The sequence below is a fragment of the Oncorhynchus mykiss genome, chromosome 9, assembly GCF_057628025.1.
Source record: "Oncorhynchus mykiss isolate SJ-2025 chromosome 9, ASM5762802v1, whole genome shotgun sequence".
NCBI lineage: Eukaryota > Metazoa > Chordata > Actinopteri > Salmoniformes > Salmonidae > Oncorhynchus > Oncorhynchus mykiss.
Genome location: NC_143030.1, coordinates 21,463,768 through 21,486,654, shown reverse-complemented (window position 1 = coordinate 21,486,654; position 22,887 = coordinate 21,463,768). Strand labels below are relative to the sequence as shown.

The following is a 22,887-nucleotide window of genomic DNA, read 5'->3' as shown; positions in this document are numbered from 1 at the left end:
GACGGCAGATTGCACTTAATTGGTCTCTCTTTTTATCTTTTACGCTCCTCTTCTCTTTTGTTCTTTCGTTTAATTTAATGATTTATTTTCCTCAATCATGTTTGTCTTTGATGCCAGCCGTTGGCCGTGATATCCTGCTGGGGCTAACATTGGCACCTCTGGGAAATCACATGTACAGTACAAGACACACCTACTCATTCAAGTGTTTTTCTTTATTTTGACTATTTTCTATATTGTAGAATAATAGTGAAGACATCAAACTATGAAATAACACGTATATCATGTAGTACCCAAGAAAGTGTTGAACAAATCAAAATGTATTTTATATTTGAGATTCTTCAAAGTAGCCACCCTTTGCCTTGATGACAGCTTTGCACACTCTTGGCATTCTCTCAACCAGCTTCACCTGGAATGCTTTTCCAACAGTTCCCACAAATCAAATCAAATGTTATTTGTCACATACACATGGTTAGCAGATGTTAATGCGAGTGTAGTGAAATGCTTGTTCTTCTAGTTCCGATCATGCAGTAATATCTAACAAGTAATCTAACCTAACAATTTCACAACAACTACCTAATACACACAAGGGTAAAGGAATGAATAAGAATATGTACATAAAAATATATGAATGAGTGATGGCCGAACGGCATAGGCAAGATGCAGTAGATGGTATAGAGTACAGTATATACATATGAGATGAGTAATGTAGGGTATGTAAACATTATATAAAGTGGCATTGTTTAAAGTGACATTTATTACATACATTTTTTCATTATTAAAGTGGCTAGAGATGAGTCAGAATGTTGGCAGCAGCCACTCAATGTTAGTGGTGGCTGTTTAACAGTCTGGTGGCCTTGAGATAGAAGCTGTTTTTCAGTCTCTCGGTCCCAGCATTGATGCACCTGTACTGACCTCGCCTTCTGGATGATAGTGGGGTGAACGGGCAGTGGCTCGGGTGGTTGTTGTCCTTGATGATCTTTATGGTCTTCCTGTGACATCGGGTGGTGTAGGTGTCCTGGAAGGCAGGTAGTTTGCCCCCGGTGATGCGTTGTGCAGACCTCACTATCCTCTGGAGAGCCTTACGGTTGTGGGGTGGAGCAGTTGCCGTACCAGGCGGTGATACAGCCCGCCAGGATGCTCTCGATTGTGCATCTGTAGAAGTTTGTGAGTATTTTTGGTGACATGCCAAATTTCTTCAGCCTCCTGAGGTTGAAGAGGCGAAGCTGCGCCTTCTTCACCAAGCTGTCTGTGTGGGTGGACCATTTCAGTTTGTCCGTGATGTGTACGCCGAGGAACTTAAAACTTTCCACCTTCTCCACTACTGTCCCGTCGATGTGGATAGGGGGGTGCTCCCTCTGCTATTTCCTGAGGTCCACGATCATCTCTTTTGTTTAGTTGACATTGAGTGTGAGGTTATCTTCCTGACACCACACTCCGAGGGCCCTCACCTCCTCCCTGTAGGCCGTCTTGGATGTTGAGCACTTGTTGGCTGCTTTTCCTTCACTCTGGGGTACAACTCATGCCAAACCATCTCAATTAGGTTAAGGTCGGGGTATTGTGGAGGCCAGGTCATCTGATGCAGCATTCTCCTTCTTGGTCAAATAGCCCTTACACAGCCTGGAGGTGTGTTGGGTCATTGTCCTGTTGAAAAACAAATGATAGTCCCACTAAATCTAAACCAGATGGGATGGCGTATTGCTGCAGAATGCTTTGGTAGCCATGCTGGTTAAGTATGCCTTTAATTCTGAATACATCACAGACAGTGTCACCAGCAAAGCACCCCCACATCATCACACCTCTTCCTCATGCTTCACGGTGGGAACCACACATGCAGAACTCACAAAGAACCAAAAATTGGAACCAGAATCTCAAATTTGGACTCATCAAAGCAAGGACAGATTTCCACCAGTCTAATGTTCATTGCTCGTGTTTCTTGGCCCAATCAAGTCTCGTCTTAATATTGGTGTCCTTTAGTAGTGGTTTCTTTGCAGCAATTCAACCATGAAGGCCTGATTCACACAGTCTCCTCTGAACAGTTAATGTTGAGATGTGTCTGTTACTTGAACTCTGTGAAGCATTTATTTGGGAGGGGATTTCTGAGGCTTGTAACTCTAATGAACTTATCCTCTGCAGAAGAGGTAACTCTGGGTCTTCCTTTCCTGTGGCGGTCCTCATGAGAGTCAATTTCATCTTAGTGCTTGATGGTTTTTGTGACTGCACTTGAAGAAACTTTCAAAGTTCTGAAATTTTCCGGATAGACTGACCTTAATGTCTTAAAGTAATGGTGACTGTCGTTTCTCTTTGCTTATTTGAGCTGTTCCTGCCATAACATGGACTTGGTCTTTTACCAAATAGAGCTATCTTCTGAAAACCAACCTTACGTTGTCACAACACAATTGATTGGTTCAAAGCATTAAGAAGAAAATTAATTTCACAAATTAACTTTTAACAAGACACATCTGTTACTTAAAATGCATTCCAGGTGACAACCTCATGAAGTAGGTTGAGAGAATGCCAAGAGTATGCAAAGCTGTCATCAAAGGGTGGCTACTTTGAAGAATCTAAAATATATTTGGATTTGTTTCACACTTTTTGGTTACTACTTGATTCCATATGTGTTATTTCAGAGTTTTGATGTCTTCACTATTATTCTTCAATGTAGAAAATAGTAAAACATATAAAAAAGCCCTTGAATGAGGAGGTGTGTCCAAACTTTTGACTGGTACTGCATGTTCTCTGCCCAAACAGACCCTAGCACCCCTATTTCACCCCCCATTACCGATACACACACACACATGCAAGCATGAACACACACTCGCACACACTGGAACATGTTGGAGACCCCCAGGGAGTGGGAAAGAGAAGAGGTGGGGGAGTGGGGGGAACAAGAAGATCCATGGTGAGAAGAAAGAGGTAGAGGAGGAGGGAGAGTGACTGTGGAAGAGGACAGAGAGAGAAGGATGATGCTGAAGGAGAGAGAGGAGAAGGAAATGAGAGAGGAGCAGCCATTTTGGAAACCCCACCACACACACACACACACACACACACACACACAGGAAAGACAGCCACCGTTGAACTTCCAGAACTTCACACTTCACAGGACAGCAGCAGTTCAAGACCAGCGCCTGTAGGGCCCCAAAGAGAGGAGAGAGGGGAGTGGTGAGATTAAAGGAAGAGGAAACTGATCAAGAAATTTGAACGGGAAAGAGAAGAGAGTGGGTTGAGTTAGTTGAAAGAAAGAGAAAGGGGAGGAAAATGGATTAGGGCTTTTAAGAGAGAGAGAGATCGAGAGAAACAGAGATTGAGAGAGATAGGGAGAGAAAGAGAGATATAGAGAGAGAGATTGAGAGGGAGAGGGAGAGAAAGAGAGACAGATATTGAGAGAGAGAGGGAGAGAGAGAGAACTGGAAATAGGGAAAGAAAAGAGGCGGGAGCCTGCCTTTGGCTTCCACTATTCCCCTCTGTTTGTCTGTTTGTTCAAATCTTAACTGTTTTTCAGGGGAGTAGACTGCTTCTATTTTGGGTAGAGAGGAGGGGGATCATCAACACACACACACACCGTGCTGAGGGTCTCGCATGGCCACTGAAATACAAAATATGAATAATTTAGAACCTCACACGGCGTCCCGAAATAATTACAATGAGACAGCCAAGAAAGACTAACAACAAATGTAACTTGTTGTCAAAGACCATTACGGTCTGGTGCTCTTACTGCAAGTGGTATTTAAAAAAAAAGATTGTGGTATGTCTTCTTCCCTCCTCCGCCTCCTCTTCTTCCTCCTCCTCCTCCTGCTTTGTCCTCCTCCCCCTCTTCCTTTGTCCCCCTCCTCCTTTTTCCTCCTCCCCCTCCTCCATTTTCCTCCTCTCCCTCCTCCATTTTCCCTCCTCTCCCTCGTCCATTTTCCTCCTCTCCCTCCTCCTTTTTCCTCCTCCCCCTCCTCCATTTTCCTCCTCTCCCTCCTCCTTTTCCCTCCTCTCCCTCGTCCATTTTCCTCCTCTCCCTCCTCCTTTGTCCTCCTCCCCCTCTTCCTTTGTCCCCCTCCTCCTCTTCCTTTGTCCCCCTCCTCCTTTTTCCTCCTCCATTTTCCTCCTCTCCCTCCTCCTTTTCCCTCCTCTCCCTCGTCCATTTTCCTCCTCCCCCTCCTCCTCCCCCTCCTCCATTTTCCTCCTCTCCCTCCTCCTTTTTCCTCCCCCCCTCCTCCATTTTCCTCCTCTCCCTCCTCCCTTTTCCTCCTCCCGCACCTCCTTTTTCCTCCTCCTACTCGTCATCCTCTTCCACCACCTCCATCTCTTTCCTGTGCTCTGTGTAGTTCACCCTGATAAATGCTTTGCCATTTACAGCTGCTGTAAGAAGAAGTGGCAGGAAAGACAGAATGAAGCAGAATGATAGGTTGGGTGTTAGTGTGACAGCGTTGTAAGCAGAAGGATATTGTATTGACATATTTAGGCTGTGGTGGGGTTGGTTGGGCTGGATGAGTAGCAGCCTGACAGTTGGGCCTGCCTGCCTGCCTGCCTGCCTGCTTGCCTGCCTGCCTGCCTGCCTAGTAGGTATCTGAATGAAAGGAGAGACATCTGGCTTTGACACCTTACTGCAAATGGAAAAGCGAGGTCCGTGTAATGTGCTTGTATGTAGTTCAGAGAGAGAGTGAGAGTGTTAGGGTGACCACAGTTAAAATACCCACATGAGAGACAATGGGATGACACAAAAATCCCCATCCCGGTGCACTGAAGGACCTCAATGAGGTTAGTCTCAGGGAATGTAAGACACTTTTACAAGGGGATTGAGTGAAGTAGCAGAAAATATATTGAATGAGCAACTAATGAACATGGAGAGACTCACAAGTTTGACCAAATGACCTTATATATTTCAGTCTAATATGGCTATTTACTTACTTTTGTAGCTCTTCGTCAGAAGCACGCGTTTTGTAAGTAGTTAGTCCTAACTGTCCTCTCCAAGTTTAGCTGGAATTTACATATAGACCTCAATGATTTGACAAATGTGATTGGTTGATGATATGACATTGGCCTACGTCTCATCTTGCTCTGCGCAGAATATCTGATCTCAACAACGATTGGAGAAGTGTTTAACATCACCAATACGCCGGCCTCCCAAGTGGCACAGCGGTCTAAGGCACTGCATCACAATACTAGCTGCGTTACCACTAATCCTGGTTCGATACCGGGCTGTATCACAGCCGGTCGCAACCGGGAGACCCATGAGGCAATGCAAAATTAGCCCAGCGTCGTCCGGGTTAGGGGAGGGTTTGGCCGGCAGGGATGTCTTTGTCCCATCGTGCTCTAGCGACTCCTGTTGGCAGGGTGCAATGCACGCTGACACGGTCGCCAGGTGTACGGTGTTTCCTCTGACACATTGGTGCGGCTGGCTTCCGGGTTAATCGGGCATTGTCACATGCACAATTCAACGGGTGTAGACTTAACCGTAATGCTTGCTAACGAGCCATTCCCAACGATGCACAGTTCAAAAATAATAATACAAAAATATATAGTAACACGAGGAATTAAATACACAGGAATGGAGCTATATACAGGGAGTACCAGTACCAGATCAATGTGGAGCTATATACAGGGAGTACCAGTACCAGATCAGTGTGGAGCTATATACAGGGAGTACCAGTACCAGATCAATGTGGAGCTATATACAGGGAGTACCAGTACCAGGTCAATGTGGAGCTATATACAGGGAGTACCAGTACCAGGTCAATGTGGAGCTATATACAGGTTATACCAGTACCAGATCAATTGAGCTATATACAGGAAGTACCAGTACCAGGTCAATGTGGAGCTATATACAGGGAGTACCAGTACCAGATCAATGTGGAGCTATATACAGGGAGTACCAGTACCAGATCAATGTGGAGCTATATACAGGTTATACCAGTACCAGATCAATTGAGCTATATACAGGAAGTACCAGTACCAGATCTATGTGAGGCTATATACAGGGAGTACCAGTACCAGATCAATGTGGAGCTATATACAGGTTATACCAGTACCAGATCAATGTGGAGCTATATACAGGTAGTACCAGTACCAGATCAGTGTGGAGCTATATACAGGGAGTACCAGTACCAGGTCAATGTGGAGCTATATACAGGGAGTACCAGTACCAGATCAATGTGGAGCTATATACAGGGAGTACCAGTACCAGATCAATGTGGAGCTATATACAGGGAGTACCAGTACCAGATCAATGTGGAGCTATATACAGGGAGTACCAGTACCAGATCAGTGTGGAGCTATATACAGGGAGTACCAGTACCAGATCAGTGTGGAGCTATATACAGGGAGTACCAGTACCAGATCAGTGTGGAGCTATATACAGGGAGTACCAGTACCAGATCAGTGTGGAGCTATATACAGGGAGTACCAGTACCAGATCAATGTGGAGCTATATACAGGGAGAACCAGTACCAGATCAATGTGCAGAGGTATTTGAGGTAGATATGTACATGAATGCAGGCTAAAGTGACTATGTCAAATAAAGAATAGAGTAGCAGGAGGCAGCATAGGATGAGTGTAAAACTATGTGTGTGTGTTTTTGTGTGTGTGTTTGTGTTGTATCAGTGTTTGTGTGTGTATTTGTGTTGTATCGGTATACGTGTGTGTGTTTGTGTTGTATCGGTATACATGTGTTTGTGTATGTGTGTTTGTGTTCTTTCGGTATACATGTGTTTGTGTATGTGTGTTTGTGTGCATATGCATATGCATATGACAGTGGAGGTTCCTCAGAGGAGGAAGGGGAGGACCATCCTCCTCAGCGAATTTCAGAGAAATTTAAATAGTGAAACATTCAAAAGGTTATCCAATACTAAATAGTATTCACGTCACCAAATAATTGTTTAAAACACACTGTTTTGCAATTAAGGTCTACAGTAGCCTCAGCAGCACTCTGTAGGGTAGCAACATGGTGTAGCCAGAGGACAGCTAGCTTCTGTCCTCCTCTGGATACATTGACTTCAATACAAAACCTAGGAGGCTCATGGTTCTCACCTTCCATAGACTTACACAGTAGTTATGATGACTTCTGGAGAACGTCCTCCAGCCTATCAGGGATATCCAACACTTGCACTCTTCCATGTCATGGTAAGCTTTTGGTTTAATTAATTTACTGCCACCTGGCCTGCTGTTATAACTGCTAAACTGCTTGCCTTACACTGTACAGCATGATTGTAGCAGGTTTACTAACACCTTAGTTCTAGTAGCTATGTTGACTATGACGTTAGCTAATATGGTAATAATGATGTAGGCGGTGTGTAGCGGTTAGCAGTTATGGTATGAAGGTTTGGCTTGGAAAGGGTTTTTTTGCCTGGTCACAGACAGCTGTTGTGTTGTGCACTGAAGTCCACAAGTGCTGGGGAAAGGTGATGACCTTTTTACAATGAGCAAAATGTTCATGATGTTTGTATGTGGCTGCTATGAAAGTGAACAATGTGTGCGGGTGATCGGGGGTGTATTAATTCCACCGATTCTGTTTAAAAGGGTTTCTTAAACGGAAGCAAATTGAACGGAACGTAGATAAACATACCTGAATTTGTCCAATAGAAAATCTCCTTTGCAACTGTTGGACTAATAATTACACCCTAGATCCGCTAGATGCAGGCAAGAGTGCAAGGCGGTATTAAATGTGTCACTATCTGTCAACTTGATTACACACATTTTCTCTCGACCTGTATGCACCTATGTTGTAAACTTGAAATCGTCGGCTAGGTCGTAGCAACCTCATGATGGGTATAGGGAATATTCAAGTATCATGTAGTAGCCTAAACCTATCGCTGTTACATTGAACTGGGTGAATGGAATTTGAATGACAGTCATCCAATATGCTGTTATAGAAATAACGCCATGCTCATAAACAGAATGCGTCCTCCCTAATCTTAAACGGCACCGACCGCCACTGGCGTATGTAGTGAATGTGAATGTGTGGGTTTTGTGTGAAAGTGTCAGTGTAGTAGTACGTGTGAGTGTGTATACACACTGAGTGTAAAATACATTAGGGACACATGCTCTTTCCATGACATAGACTGACCAGGTGAATCCAGGTGAACGCTATGGTCTCTTATTGATGTCACTTGTTAAATCCACTTCAATCAGTGTAGAGGAAGAGGGGAGGGGACAGGCTAGGGTTCTTTTTTTTCCATTTCCGCCTGACTGACGTGCCCAAAGTAAACTGCCTGTTCCTCAGGCACTGAAGCCAGGATATGCATATTATTGGTACCATTGGAAAGAAAACACTCTGAAGTTTGTAGAAATGTTAAATAATGTAAGAGACTATAACACAGTAGATATGGTAGGAGAGAATCCAAAGAAAAACCAACCAGATTTCTTCTTTTGAGAGAGTCCATGCTTTTCCAATGGAAAGTACATGGAAATAATGAAATCTAGCTCCCAGTATGCAATTCATATGGCTTCCACTGGGTGTCATATCTTCCGATACTAGTAAGAATAATGAGTTTTAGTACAAGGACATCTGCTTGGAAATTTGCGTGTGCGCACACCATGAAGACAGGACGCACCTGCTAATATCGCTTTCCTATTGAACATACTTCTTTCCGTATGAAATATTATAGTTTGATTGCATTTTAAGGTATCTGAGGGTTGGATAGAAACGTATTTTGACTCGTTGAAACAAAGTTTAGGGGTAGGTTTTCGGATTCCTACCTTGGCATGTTGAACGATTGGATTATTCAAATCGATGGCGCCAACTAAACTGACTTTTTGGGATGCAAAGAAGGATTTTATCTAACAAAACAACACTACATGTTATAGCTGGGACCCTTTGAATGACAAATCAGAGGAAGATTTTCAAAAAGTAAGTGAATATTTAATCGCTATTTGTGAATTTATGAAACCTGTGCCGGTGGAAAAAATATTTTGATGTGGGGCGCCGTCCTCAAACAATCACATGGCATGCTTTTGCTGTAAAGCCTGCTGTAAATCAGACAGTTAGATTAACAAGAATTTAAGCTTTCAACCGATATAAGACACTTGTATGTACCTAAATGTTTAATATCCATAATTCTACAGATTTATTTATTTGAATTGCGTGCCCTCCAATTTCACCGGAAGTTGTCCCTCTAGCGGGACGCCTAGCCTTAAGAAGTTTTAAAGAAGGATTATTAAGCCTTGAGACAATTGAGATGAGGATTGTGTGATTCAGAGGGTGAATGGGAAAAACAAAAGATTTAAGTGCTTTTGAAGGAGGTATTGTGGTAGGTGCCAGGTGCACCTGCTACCATACTGCAACGCTACTGGGTTTTTCACGCTCAACAGTTTCCCCTGTGTATCAGGAATTGTTCACCACCCAAAGGACACCCAGTTAACCTAACACAACTGTGGGAAGCATTGGAGTCAACATGAGCCAGCATCCCGGTGTCCTGACGAATTTAGGCTGTTCTGAGGGCAAAAAGGGTGCGCAACTTAATACTAGGACGGTGTTCTTAATATTTTGCTTACTCAGTGTATAGTCTTGTGAGTGTGCATCGAGACAGTACCGATAGTCCAGATATATAGGCGTATCTTGTCATAAGCTCAACGTGACCGCAAAAGAGAGAGCTTGGAATGTCTGACTGAAATACGGGACAAGTCAACTTTGTTTTATAAATTAGTGGTGTTTAAATTTGTTGATAAAATGCAGGATGTGCTTGTTTAGTTGCGGGACAAAGGGCCAAAATGCGGGACTGTCCCGCACAATCCGGGACATGTGGTCACCCTAGTGTGTGTGTGTGTGTGTGTGCGTGTGTGTGTGTGTGTGTGTGTGTGTGTGTGTGTGTGTGTGTGTGTGTGTGTGTGTGTGTGTGTACACATTTGTGTGTGCGTGTGTGTGTACTGTAGGTGTGTGTTCAAATATTGTAAGCAGTATCCAGTTTGATTATTCAGGGCCAGACAAACACAGCTGTTCCTTTCACACACTCGGATACTACAGAGCTGGAAACACACACACACACACACTCAATCTACCCTATCCCAAACCTTAACCCATAACTTAAATAACTTAGGATTTTGGCAATGACGCTCTTTATCTACTTCCCTAGAGTCAGATGAACTCGTGCAGTCTATGTAACTTGACGGTATAGCCCGATTGAAATTCAATGTCCCCGCGTTTGCTGAGACTGCATTCACGGTAAACGCTCCATATGTTGGCTCAATCGGAAATGACCTTTACAATTCAATATCTCTATACTGCTGATCTTCCGCGATACAGAGTCAATGGAGCCGTAAGGAGGCGAGCGATGCATACCAGCATGTGAGCACACGCCGGCACGCACCCATCACGCTCACACACAGTACATACACAAACACGTAGCAAATGTGTGCATATGTTTTATCCTTGGAGTATGGGTACTAAGACAAGTGGCAGTGTGTGTCGGCACACAGAGGAGTGTATAGTTCTGTCTTCTGTCTTATTGTGTGTGTTAGAGAGAGGGCGACAACCTCAGCGTATGTGTCTTTGTATGTGTGTGCTTGTGTATGTGTGTGCGCATGCGAGCATAGTGTGAGTGTGTGTGTGTGTGTGTGCGTGTGCGTGTGTGTATGTGCGTGTCTGTGTGTGTGTGTGCGAGAGAGAGAGAGTCTTCTCTGTAGTGTCAGTTCTTTGATCAGCCTCCCCCTGCTCGGGAGCCAACCCCTGGTGTCTTGGAGGCAGATGAAACACACACACATCCATAGATGAAACACTGTGCTTCTATCCTCCCTCCCTTCCTCCCTCTCTCTCTTTCTATCCGGGGCCACCTCACAGTCATAGAACACCTACTATCTATCTATCTTCTCTTCTCCCCTTCCCTCTCTCCTCTCTTCTCCCTTAACAAGTGCTGCTTACCCAGCCTTTCATCTCTTGTTGAACCAGTTTATTTATTAACAGGCCTTGATGTTTTATTCTATATCGCCTTTATCAACGTATGTGAGAGGACAGGCGACTGTAGAATATGGGAGAGGACAGACGACTGTAGAACATGGGAGAGGACAGGCGACTGTAGAACATGGGAGAGGACAGGCGACTGTAGAACATGGGAGAGGACAGGCGACTGTAGAATGTGGGAGAGGACGGGCGACTGTAGAATGTGGGAGAGGACGGGCGACTTTAGAATGTGGGAGAGGACGGGCGACTTTAGAATGTGGGAGAGGACGGGCGACTTTAGAATGTGGGAGAGGACGGGCGACTGTAGAACGTGGGAGAGGACGGGCGACTGTAGAATGTGGGAGAGGACGGGCAACTGTAGAATATGGGAGAGGACGGGCGACTGTGGAATATGGGAGAGGACAGGCGACTGTAGAACATGGGAGAGGACAGGCGACTGTAGAACATGGGAGAGGACAGGCGACTGTAGAACATGGGAGAGGACAGGCGACTGTAGAATATGTGAGAGGACAGGCGACTGTAGAATGTGGGAGAGGACGGGCGACTGTAGAATGTGGGAGAGGACGGGCGACTTTAGAATGTGGGAGAGGACGGGCGACTTTAGAATGTGGGAGAGGACGGGCGACTGTAGAATGTGGGAGAGGACAGGCGACTGTAGAATGTGGGAGAGGACGGGCGACTGTAGAATGTGGGAGAGGACGGGCGACTTTAGAATGTGTGAGAAGACAGGCGACTGTAGAATGTGGGAGAGGACGGGCGACTGTAGAATGTGGGAGAGGACGGGCGACTTTAGAATGTGGGAGAGGACGGGCGACTTTAGAATGTGGGAGAGGACGGGCGACTGTAGAATGTGGGAGAGGACGGGCGACTGTAGAATGTGGGAGAGGACGGGCGACTGTAGAATGTGGGAGAGGACGGGCGACTGTAGAATGTGGGAGAGGACGGGCGACTGTAGAACGTGGGAGAGGACGGGCGACTGTAGAATGTGGGAGAGGACGGGCGACTGTAGAATATTGGAGAGGACTGGCGACTGTAGAATGTGGGAGAGGACGGGCGACTGTAGAATATTGGAGAGGACGGGCGACTGTAGAATGTGGGAGAGGACGTGCGACTGTAGAATATGGGAGAGGACGGGCGACTGTGGAATATGGGAGAGGACGGGTGACTATAGAATGTGGGAGAGGACGGGCGACTATAAAATGTGGGAGAGGACGGGCGACTATAGAATGTGGGAGAGGACGTGCGACTGTAGAATGTGGAGAACATTATTGTCAAAATAAAGTCTATTAACGATGCATCTCTTTCACTCTCTCTCTCTCTCCCTCTTCCTCCCCCCTCTCTCCCAATTCCTCTCTCCTCTGTCCCGCTCTCCTCACCTTTGTAAAGGTTTCCTGAGTACAGGGGACCAGTCAGCCAAGGGGAACTACGGTCTGTTGGACCAGATCCAGGCTCTGCGTTGGCTCAATGAGAACATCGGCCATTTTGGGGGCGACCCCGAGCGCATCACCATCTTCGGCTCCGGCGCTGGGGCATCCTGCGTCAACCTCCTCATCCTCTCGCACCACTCCGAGGGTAAGGGGCACACTGGTGGGTTACATTCATATTTTATTTGATTTACTTCTCAGTTCTTAGATTACTTACTCTTACCCGGTAGAACAAGGGTACATGGATATACTATCTGGTTACTCCCAAGGATGGATTGGTTCAAAGTGAGTTTGGAGTGACATCATCTTATACCCCATAGAATACCAGAGCCAAAAGTAGTGCACTACGTAGGGATTAGAGTGTCATTTGAGACAGAGGATCAACATCTATATTGAGAGCAATGTGGTCCAATGACCTGCAGGGAAACCTTGACAACCGCACTCCTCTGCGTTGAGCATATTATGCTGACAGGTATACTCTGACCCCTCTGAGAGAGAGAGAGAGAGAGAGAGAGAGAGTGAGAGAGAGAGAGAGAGAACGCGAGTGAGACTGTGTAGAGTGAGAGAGAGACTGTAGAGAGAAAGAGAGAGACTGTGTAGAGAGAGACTGCAGCGAGCGAGAGAGAGAGAGCGAGAGACTGTAGAGAGGGAGAGAGAGAGAGACTGTAGAGAGAGAGAGAGACTGTGTAGAGAGAGAGAGAGACTGCAGAGAGCGAGAGAGAGAGAGAGACTGTAGAGAGAGAGAGAGAGACTGTAGAGAGAGAGAGCGAGAGACTGTAGAGAGATTGTAGAGAGAGCGAGAGAGAGATTATAGAGCGAGAGAGAGACTGTAAAGAGAGAGACTGTAGAGAGAGAGAGACAGAGAGAACGAGAGTGAGACTGTGTAAAGCGAGAGAGAGAGACTAGAGACAGAGACTGTGTAGAGAGAGAGAGACTGCAGAGAGCGAGAGAGAGAATGAGAGACTGTAGAGAGATAGAGCGAGAGACTGTAGAGAGAGAGACTGTAGAGAGAGAGAGAGACTGTAGAGAGAGAGACTGTAGAGAGAGAGAGACAGTAGAGAGAGAGAGAGACTGTAGAGAGAGAGACAGAGAAAACCGTAGAGAGAGATAGAACCGTGGAGAGAGAGAGAGAAAGACTGTGGGGAGAGAGATAGGCTGTAGAGAGGGAGAGAAAGAGAGAGAGACTGTAGAGAGAGAAGGAGAGAGAGAATGTAGAGAAAGTAAGAGATTTATTTTTCTGTGTTTGTGTGTGTGTGTGTGTGTATGTGTGTGTGTGTGTGTGTGTGTGTGTGTGTGTGTGTGTGTGTGTGTGTGTGTGTGTGTGTGTGTGTGTGTGTGTGTGTGTGTATGTGTGTGTGTGTGTGTGTGTCTATACATGAGACTGTGAGTAAACAACCAATATAGTATGTGCATGTCCTCCTTTCCTACCCTAACATACATGTCCTCTCCTCCTCTCCTACCCTAACCTACATGTCCTCTCCTCCTCTCCTTCCCTAACCTACATGTCCTCTCCTCCCCTAACCTACATGTCCTTCCTACCCTAACCTACATGTCCTCTCCTCCTCTCCTACCCTAACCTACATGTCCTCTTCTCCTCTCCTACCCTAACCTACATGTCCTCTCCTCCACTCCTACCCTAACCTACATGTCCTCTCCTACCCTAACCTACATATCCTCTCCAGTCCTACCCTAACCTACATGTCCTCTCCACTCCTACCCTAACCTACATGTCCTCTCCTCCTCTACTACCCTAACCTACATGTCCTCACCTCCTCTCCTCCCCTAACCAACATGTCCTCTCCTACCCTAACCTACATGTCCTCTCCTCCTCTCCTACCCTAACCTACATGTCCTCTATTCCTCTCCTACCCTAACCTACATGTCCTCTCCTACCCGAACCTACATGTCCTCTCCTACCCTAACCTACATGTCCTCTCCAGTCCTACCCTAACCTACATGTCCTCTCCAGTCCTACCCTAACCTACATGTCCTCTGCTCTCCTACCCTAACCTACATGTCCTCTCCTCCTCTACTACCCTAACCTACATGTCCTCACCTCCTCTCCTCCCCTAACCTACATGTCCTCTCCTACCCTAACCTACATGTCCTCTCCTCCCCTAACCTAAATGTCCTCTCCTACCCTAACCTACATGTCCTCTCCTCCTCTCCTACCCTAACCTACATGTCCTCTCCACTCCTACCCTAGCCTACATGTCCTCTCCTCCTCTCCTCCCCTAACCTAAATGTCCTCTCCTCCTTTCCTACCCTAACCTACATGTCCTCTTGTCCTACCCTAACCTACATGTCCTCTCCTCCCCTAACCTACATGTCCTCTCCTCCTCTCCTACCCTAACCTACATATCCTCTCCAGTCCTACCCTAACCTACATGTCCTCTCCAGTCCTACCCTAACCTACATGTCCTCTCCTCTCCTACCCTAACCTACATGTCCTCTCCTCTCCTAACCTACATGTCCTCTCCTCTCCTAACCTACATGTCCTCTCCTCCTCTACTACCCTAACCTACATGTCCTCACCTCCTCTCCTCCCTGAACCTACATATCCTCTCCCCCTCTCCTCAACTATCTTAACCTACGTGTCCTCTCCTCCTCTTCTACCCTAACCTACATGTCCTCTCCTCCCCTAACCTACATGTCCTCTCCTCCTCTCCTACTCTAATCTACATGTCCTCTCCTTTCCTACCCTAACCTACATGTCATCTCCTCCTCTCCTCCCCTAACCTACATGTACTCTCCTCTTCTCCTACCCTAACCTACATGTCCTCTCCACTCCTACCCTAACCTACATGTCCTCTCCAGTCCTACCCTAACCTACATGTCCTCTGCTCTCCTACCCTAACCTACATGTCCTCTCCTCTCCTAACCTACATGTCCTCTCCTCTCCTACCCTAACCTACATGTCCTCTCCTCCTCTACTACCCTAACCTACATGTCCTCACCTCCTCTCCTCCCCGAACCTACATATCCTCTCCCCCTCTCCTCAACTATCTTAACCTACATGTCCTCTCCTCCTCTCCTACCCTAACCTACATGTCCTCTCCTCCCCTAACCTACATGTCCTCTCCTCCTCTCCTACTCTAATCTACATGTCCTCTCCTTTCCTACCCTAACCTACATGTCATCTCCTCCTCTCCTCCCCTAACCTACATGTCCTCTCCAGTCCTACCCTAACCTACATGTCCTCTCCTCCTCTCCTCCCCTAACCTACATGTCCTCTCCTCCTTTCCTACCCTAACCTACATGTCCTCTCCTCCCCTAACCTACATGTCCTCTCCTACCCTAACCTACATGTCCTCTCCTCCTCTCCTACCCTAACCTACATGTCCTCTTCTCCCCTCCTACCCTAACCTACATGTCCTCTGCTCTCCTACCCTAACCTACATGTCCTCTCCTACCCTAACCTACATGTCCTCTCCAGTCCTACCCTAACCTACCTGTCCTCTCCACTCCTACCCCAACCTACATGTCCTCTGCTCTCCTACCCTAACCTACATGTCCTCTCCTCATCTACTACCCTAACCTACATGTCCTCACCTCCTCTCCTCCCCTCCTCCCCTAACCTAAATGTCCTCTCCTCCTTTCCTACCCTAACCTACATGTCCTCTTGTCCTACCCTAACCTACATGTCCTCTCCTCCCCTAACCTACATGTCCTCTCCTCCTCTCCTACCCTAACCTACATATCCTCTCCAGTCCTACCCTAACCTACATGTCCTCTCCAGTCCTACCCTAACCTACATGTCCTCTCCTCTCCTACCCTAACCTACATGTCCTCTCCTCTCCTAACCTACATGTCCTCTCCTCTCCTAACCTACATGTCCTCTCCTCTTCTACCCGAACTTACATGTCCTCTCCTCTCCTACCCTAACTTACATGTCCTCTCCTCTCCTACCCTAACTTACATGTCCTCTCCTCCTCTCTCGTCTCGTCTCTTCATTGACTCATCTCCTCTGCTGCCACTCACCCATACATTAAAACCAGTTCTCTCTGCTGTCAAACCCATCTTCATCATAATCACCGTCCTCATCGTCATCTAACACCAGCCCTCCAGACTACAACTCCTCCACCTGTCACTCAAAGCTCCCGGGGTGCCAGGTAAGGAACACTCTCGCTCCCCACGGGGAACACCAGTCATGTCATCCCACCACTCAACAAATCAACTGTGGCATGATACATGTGTTTATGGAGGAGAGGTGGATGAGAGGCGAGGGTGAGAGGAGGGGGAAGGGGGATACAGATCGTCATGATGAGAGTGGGAAAGGGAGGAGAGGGGAGAAGAGGGTGGAGGTTCGCAGAAGGGAAGATGCACTGAGAGAGAGAGGGAAGGAGGAAAGAGAGAAACTGATTAGGATTTAGGATGAAATATAGATGAGTCACCTCTCTCCCCTTTCTCATACTTTCTCTCACTTACACCCCCCCCCCCCCCCCCCCTCATGAGGAGTAATGCTGAAGTAGCAGGTCGGCTGAGCCACGTGCTCCCTAATAGTCTTCCCTGGGAAAGAGGCTCTGCTCTGCGTCACTGCTTAATTATTCACCAGGAATCTGCAGGAGAGGGAAGGAGTGTGGAGGAATAGAGCAATACGAAGGAGGAAGAGGGGGAAGAATGAGAGCTCCCCCCTGTAACGAGGCACCACAGTAGTTCGTTTTCACCGCAGGACAGACAGAGAGAGAAAAAGAAAAGAGAAATCTGTAGAAAAGAGGAAGGAAATGTGTTTCTTTAATAAGAGGCAGACTGTGCAGTCCCCCATCGATTCCCCAGTCCGGGCTGAATCTCATACAGTATCATCTCAACTATGGAGTTTAAAGCGCATTACTTTCTATCTGATTTTTTTACAGTGACTAAGAGAGGGAAAATAGAGAAATCCGTGGAGGGAAAATGGAACAAACGTTCACCACCTAACTAAGTATTCTTTAGAAAATGATCTTTTTTTTTCTGGAAGGAAAGTAGACAAGGAGAAGAAAGCCACTTTAGACTATAGAGACACAACCTTGGCTGCCACTGTAGTAATCGAACATGTACAGTACACTTTGGGCCGTATTCAATTTTCAGACAAAAAAAAGGGAATATCCGCTCACCTTTTTTCTTGTTTTGTCCTGCTCCTGATATTACATTGGACGTTCATAAAACCTCCTCCTTTCAGATTCACTCGTCTAACTTCTCCTTCCACTCTCTGTCCTCCAGGGTTGTTCCAGAGGGCCATAGCCCAGAGTGGCTCAGCCATCTCCAGCTGGTCGGTCAACTACCAGCCCCTCAAGTACACCAAGATACTGGCCCGGAAGGTAGGCTGCAGCCACTCAGAGACGGCAGAGTTGGTGGACTGCCTGAGGAAGAAGAACTTCAGGGAGCTGGTGGATCAGGACATCCAGCCGGCCCGTTACCACATCGCCTTCGGACCCGTAGTGGACGGAGACGTGGTGCCGGACGACCCTGAGATACTCATGCAGCAGGTGGGAGTAAGGAGCAGGGGGCGGGTGTATTGTTGGAGGTGGGGATGGGGTGGAGGTTAGTGTGGCTATATTAGTCATGGCTCTCTGACCGCAGAGACGTATTCTATTGGTTCTGATGAAATCTCAGTGCCAGAGTTACCAAGAGTAACGTAAAAAGATTAAGGTTATGATAAGACATTACTATAATGGTTAAGTGTAATTTAAGACAGGTATATGTTATGCTTTTTGGTGTTAATAGTGCTTTTCAAGGAGCCCAAAGTGCTTAAAATGTTATGAGGCAGCAAAATCTCTTCTAATGCACTTCTAATGTGTTTACATACCTAACATGTCCTTCCCTCGTTTTGCCACAAGGGGGAGTTCCTGAACTATGACATCCTGATAGGAGTGAACCAGGGAGAGGGGCTGAAGTTTGTAGATGACAGTGAAGACAATGATGGGATCTCAGCTGCAGCGTTCGACTACACCATCTCTAACTTTGTGGACAATCTCTATGGATACCCTGAGGGTAATGGTCTCTATATCCCTACTAATTGTAAACTGTCATTGTCAAAACATATTGATTCAAAGGTTGTAAAGATGGGTAGAGGTCTGTCCGTGATAAAGAGATGGTCTGCTTTTTTGACACCACACTCCACAAAGCAAGTCCTGCAGGCTCTAGTTTTATCTTATCTTGATTATTGTCCAGTCATATGGTCAAGTGCTGCAAAGAAGGACCTAGAAAAAGCTCTAACACTTACCCCACCAGACATGCCACCAGAGGTCTTTTCACACTTCCCAATTCCAGAAAAAAATTCCAGAAAACGTACAGTATTATATAGAGCCATGATTTCATGGAACTCTTCAAGTGAACAGCAAACCTTTTTTTTTATTTTTTTAATCAACACGGCGTGGACGATAACTGCTGCTATCGCAACAGCTAATGGGGATCCTAATAAAATACCAGAATACCAATACCAATTCATGTGCAGCTTTTTATAAAGCATTGAGTAAAGTAACAATATAATAACGATGTAAGAATATAATAACAATAATAATAATATCATAACAATATAATACATAACCTCTAGAGAGGAATGATGTCTCAAATCCAACTTTACTATTTGGTAAAAACGTCTCTTTAAACTTCAATTCACTATCATGTGCCTTTTTATCTGACCCCCCCCCCTTTCCCTCCCTTTCTCTCCCTTTCTATACTCTATCTCTCTTTCCCTCACTCTCTCCCTTTCTATACTCTTTATTTATCTTTCCCTCACACTCTCCCTTTCTATACTCTCTATCTCTATTTCTCTTTCCCTCACTCTCTCCCTTTCTATCTCTATTTCTCTTTCCCTCACTCTCTCCCTTTCTATACTCTCTATTTCTCTTTCCCTCACTCTCTCCCTTTCTATACTCTCTATCTCTATTTCTCTTTCCCTCACTCTCTCCCTTTCTATACTCTCTATCTCTATTTATCTTTCCCTCACTCTCTCCCTTTCTATACTCTTTATTTATCTTTCCCTCACACTCTCCCTTTCTATACTCTCTATCTCTATTTCTCTTTCCCTCACTCTCTCCCTTTCTATCTCTATTTCTCTTTCCCTCACTCTCTCCCTTTCTATACTCTCTATTTCTCTTTCCCTCACTCTCTCCCTTTCTATACTCTTTATTTATCTTTCCCTCACACTCTCCCTTTCTATACTCTCTATCTCTATTTCTCTTTCCCTCACTCTCTCCCTTTCTATCTCTATTTCTCTTTCCCTCACTCTCTCCCTTTCTATACTCTCTATTTCTCTTTCCCTCACTCTCTCCCTTTCTATACTCTCTATACTCTATTTCTCTTTCCCTCACTCTCTCCCTTTCTATACTCTCTATTTCTCTTTCCCTCACTCTCTCCCTTTCTATACTCTCTATCTCTATTTCTCTTTCCCTCACTCTCTCCCTTTCTATACTCTTTATTTATCTTTCCCTCACTCTCTCCCTTTCTATACTCTCTATCTCTATTTCTCTTTCCCTCACTCTCTCCCTTTCTATACTCTTTATTTATCTTTCCCTCACTCTCTCCCTTTCTATACTCTCTATCTCTATTTCTCTTTCCCTCACTCTCTCCCTTTCTATACTCTCTATTTCTCTTTCCCTCACTCTCTCCCTTTCTATACTCTCTATCTCTATTTCTCTTTCCCTCACACTCTCCCTTTCTATACTCTTTATTTATCTTTCCCTCACTCTCTCCCTTTCTATACTCTCTATCTCTATTTCTCTATCCCTCACACTCTCCCTTTCTATACTCTCTATTTCTCTTTCCCTCACTCTCTCCCTTTCTATACTCTCTATCTCTATTTCTCTTTCGCTCACACTCTCCCTTTCTATACTCTTTATTTCTCTTTCCCTCACTCTCTCCCTTTCTATACTCTCTATCTCTATTTCTCTTTCCCTCACTCTCTCCCTTTCTATACTCTTTATTTCTCTTTCCCTCACTCTCTCCCTTTCTATACTCTCTATCTCTATTTCTCTATCCCTCACTCTCTCCCTTTCTATACTCTTTATTTATCTTTCCCTCACTCTCTCCCTTTCTATCTCTATTTCTCTTTCCCTCACTCTCTCCTTTTCGCTCATCTTCTGGCTCCGTCTGTATCTCTCTTTCTCAACTTCCCTCTCTTGAATTGTCACTCTCTCTTGTGTCCAACCTCCCACCCTCCCCTCTCCCCACTGTCCCTCTCCTCCCACCACCCTCCTCCCACTCCTCCCCTCTAGGTAAGGACATCCTGAGAGAGACCATTAAGTTCATGTACACTGACTGGGCCGACCGTGACAACGGAGACATGAGGAGAAAAACCCTCCTCGCCCTGTTCACGGACCACCAGTGGGTGGCGCCAGCGGTGGCCACGGCCAAACTGCACGCCGAGTTCCAATCTCCTGTTTACTTCTACACCTTCTACCACCACTGTCAGACGGAGACGCGGCCGGAGTGGGCGGACGCAGCCCACGGGGATGAGATCCCCTACGTGTTCGGGGTTCCCATGATCGGAGCCACCGACCTTTTCCCCTGCAACTTCTCTAAGAATGATGTCATGCTCAGTGCTGTAGTCATGACGTACTGGACAAACTTTGCTAAGACGGGGTAGGTAGTGAACGGTAGAGGGTAGAAGGTGGAAAGAATGGGGCTTTGTTTGGTTTGCTCTCTCTGCTCTTGAGGACTATTTAATTTAGGGCTCAATTCAAACCGTATCGCCAAAATTCAGCACTATAATGCGCTTGAAATTTAAAGGTTATTTCCGATTGAGCCAAACTGCAGCTAACCTATGAGAATCTAAGCCCTGTCTAAGCCCTGTCTAAGCCAGGGGGGTTCCACTAAGCTATATGGAATTGTTTTAAGAAGGTCATACCAAGGATTTCGATTTTTGAAGTATCCCAAAAATTTGATGAAAAATAATGTTGGGCCTTACTGCTCTTAGCCCAAACAAACGCATTGAATAACAGATAGTCCTTACTGCTCTTAGCCCAAACAAACACACTGAATAAAATATTCACTACATGAAACAACAGATAGTCCCCAAGATCAGGAAACATTTGTTATTTGTTTTTACATGTGTTTAACCCCCTATTTTTGGCACTAAACAGTCTCCATATGTACTTCCATACATTTTATTCAACTGGTGCCGGGGGACCTTCAGACGAGTCTTGTGAGGCCTGTGGGCGTCCGTCAGAGAGTAAACACTACACTACAAATGATTTTGTGATAAGACCGATTTCCAGATGTCTCATGGTCTGACATACACCACTACAGCTCTGTCACCTTTCACCCCAGATGTCTCATGGTCTGACATACACCACTCTAGCTCTGTCACCTTTCACCCCAGATGTCTCATGGTCTGACATACACCACTCTAGCTCTGTCACCTTTCACCTCAGATGTCTCATGGTCTGACATACACCGCTCTAGCTCTGTCACCTTTCACCCCAGATGTCTCATGGTCTGACATACACCACTCTAGCTCTGTCACCTTTCACCTCAGATGTCTCATGGTCTGACATACACCACTCTAGCTCTGTCACCTTTCACCCCAGATGTCTCATGGTCTGACATACACCACTCTAGCTCTGTCACCTTTCACCTCAGATGTCTCATGGTCTGACATACACCACTCTAGCTCTGTCACCTTTCACCTCAGATGTCTCATGGTCTGACATACACCACTCTAGCTCTGTCACCTTTCACCGCAGATGCGAAAGTGCAAAATGTGGTGGATTGAGACGCATCCAATTTATGGGGACGTGGACATCAACCTTAAGGGGTGAATGCAGTCTCCGCTAGGCAGGAATTTAGCCTTTAAATGTAAATTGCACTATACCGCTGAACTTCAGCGATACGGATTGAATCGAGCCCTAAGTCTATGATTTCCAGCCAGAACAAGTGTATCATACTATATACAGAGCAATAAGCAGCAAAGGAAACATGAAGTCATGGAGTGCTCACAGGCAACTACACACAAACAAGATCCCACAAAAACCAGTGGGGAAATGGCTGCCTAAATATGATCCCCAAGCAGAGACAACGATAAACAGCTGCCTCTTATTGGGAATCATATCAGGCCAACATAGAAATAATTAACCTAGATAGGAACACCCCCCCTAGTCACACCCGACCTAACCAAAATAGAGAATAACAAGACACTGGGGGCCGGCACACTTCAGGGCGAATGCGAGGAGCAGGCACAGGACGTACCGGGACCGGGGACACGCACTTGAGGGAGAGTGAGAGGAACAGGCACAGGACGTACCGGACTGGGGACACGCACATCAGGGAGAGTGAGAGGAGCAGGCACAGGACGTACCGGACTGGGGACACGCACATCAGGGAGAGTGAGAGGAGCAGGCACAGGACGTACCGGACTGGGGACACGCACATCAGGGAGAGTGAGAGGAGCAGGCACAGGACGTACCGGACTGGGGACATGCACATCAGGGAGAGTGAGAGGAGCAGGCACAGGACGTACCGGACTGGGGACACGCACATCAGGGAGAGTGCGAGGAGGAGGCACAGGACGTACTGGGCTGTGGAGGCGCACTGGAGACCTGGTGCGTAGAGCCGGCACAAATCGTACCAGAACGGTGAAACACACTTTAGGGCGAGTGCGTGGAGGAG

General features: G+C 46.3%; 1 protein-coding gene and 1 long non-coding RNA gene across 3 annotated transcripts in view; one reads left to right on the top strand and one right to left on the bottom strand.

Moving 5' to 3' along the window:
- LOC149980833 (uncharacterized) overlaps nt 1-22,887 on the bottom strand; it is a 42,210-nt gene that overhangs the window by 11,865 nt on the left and 7,458 nt on the right. The window lies entirely within an intron of this gene.
- nlgn2a (neuroligin 2a) overlaps nt 1-22,887 on the top strand; it is a 265,221-nt gene that overhangs the window by 239,049 nt on the left and 3,285 nt on the right. The window contains exons 5-8 of one of the 2 annotated variants that reach the window (XM_036987501.2): nt 12,263-12,463; nt 17,500-17,765; nt 18,117-18,270; nt 20,496-20,862. In XM_036987501.2, the coding sequence (XP_036843396.1) occupies nt 12,263-12,463; nt 17,500-17,765; nt 18,117-18,270; nt 20,496-20,862 (988 nt within the window). The remainder of the gene's footprint in view (nt 1-12,262; nt 12,464-17,499; nt 17,766-18,116; nt 18,271-20,495; nt 20,863-22,887) is intronic. The other variant, XM_036987502.2, reaches the window with a different exon arrangement.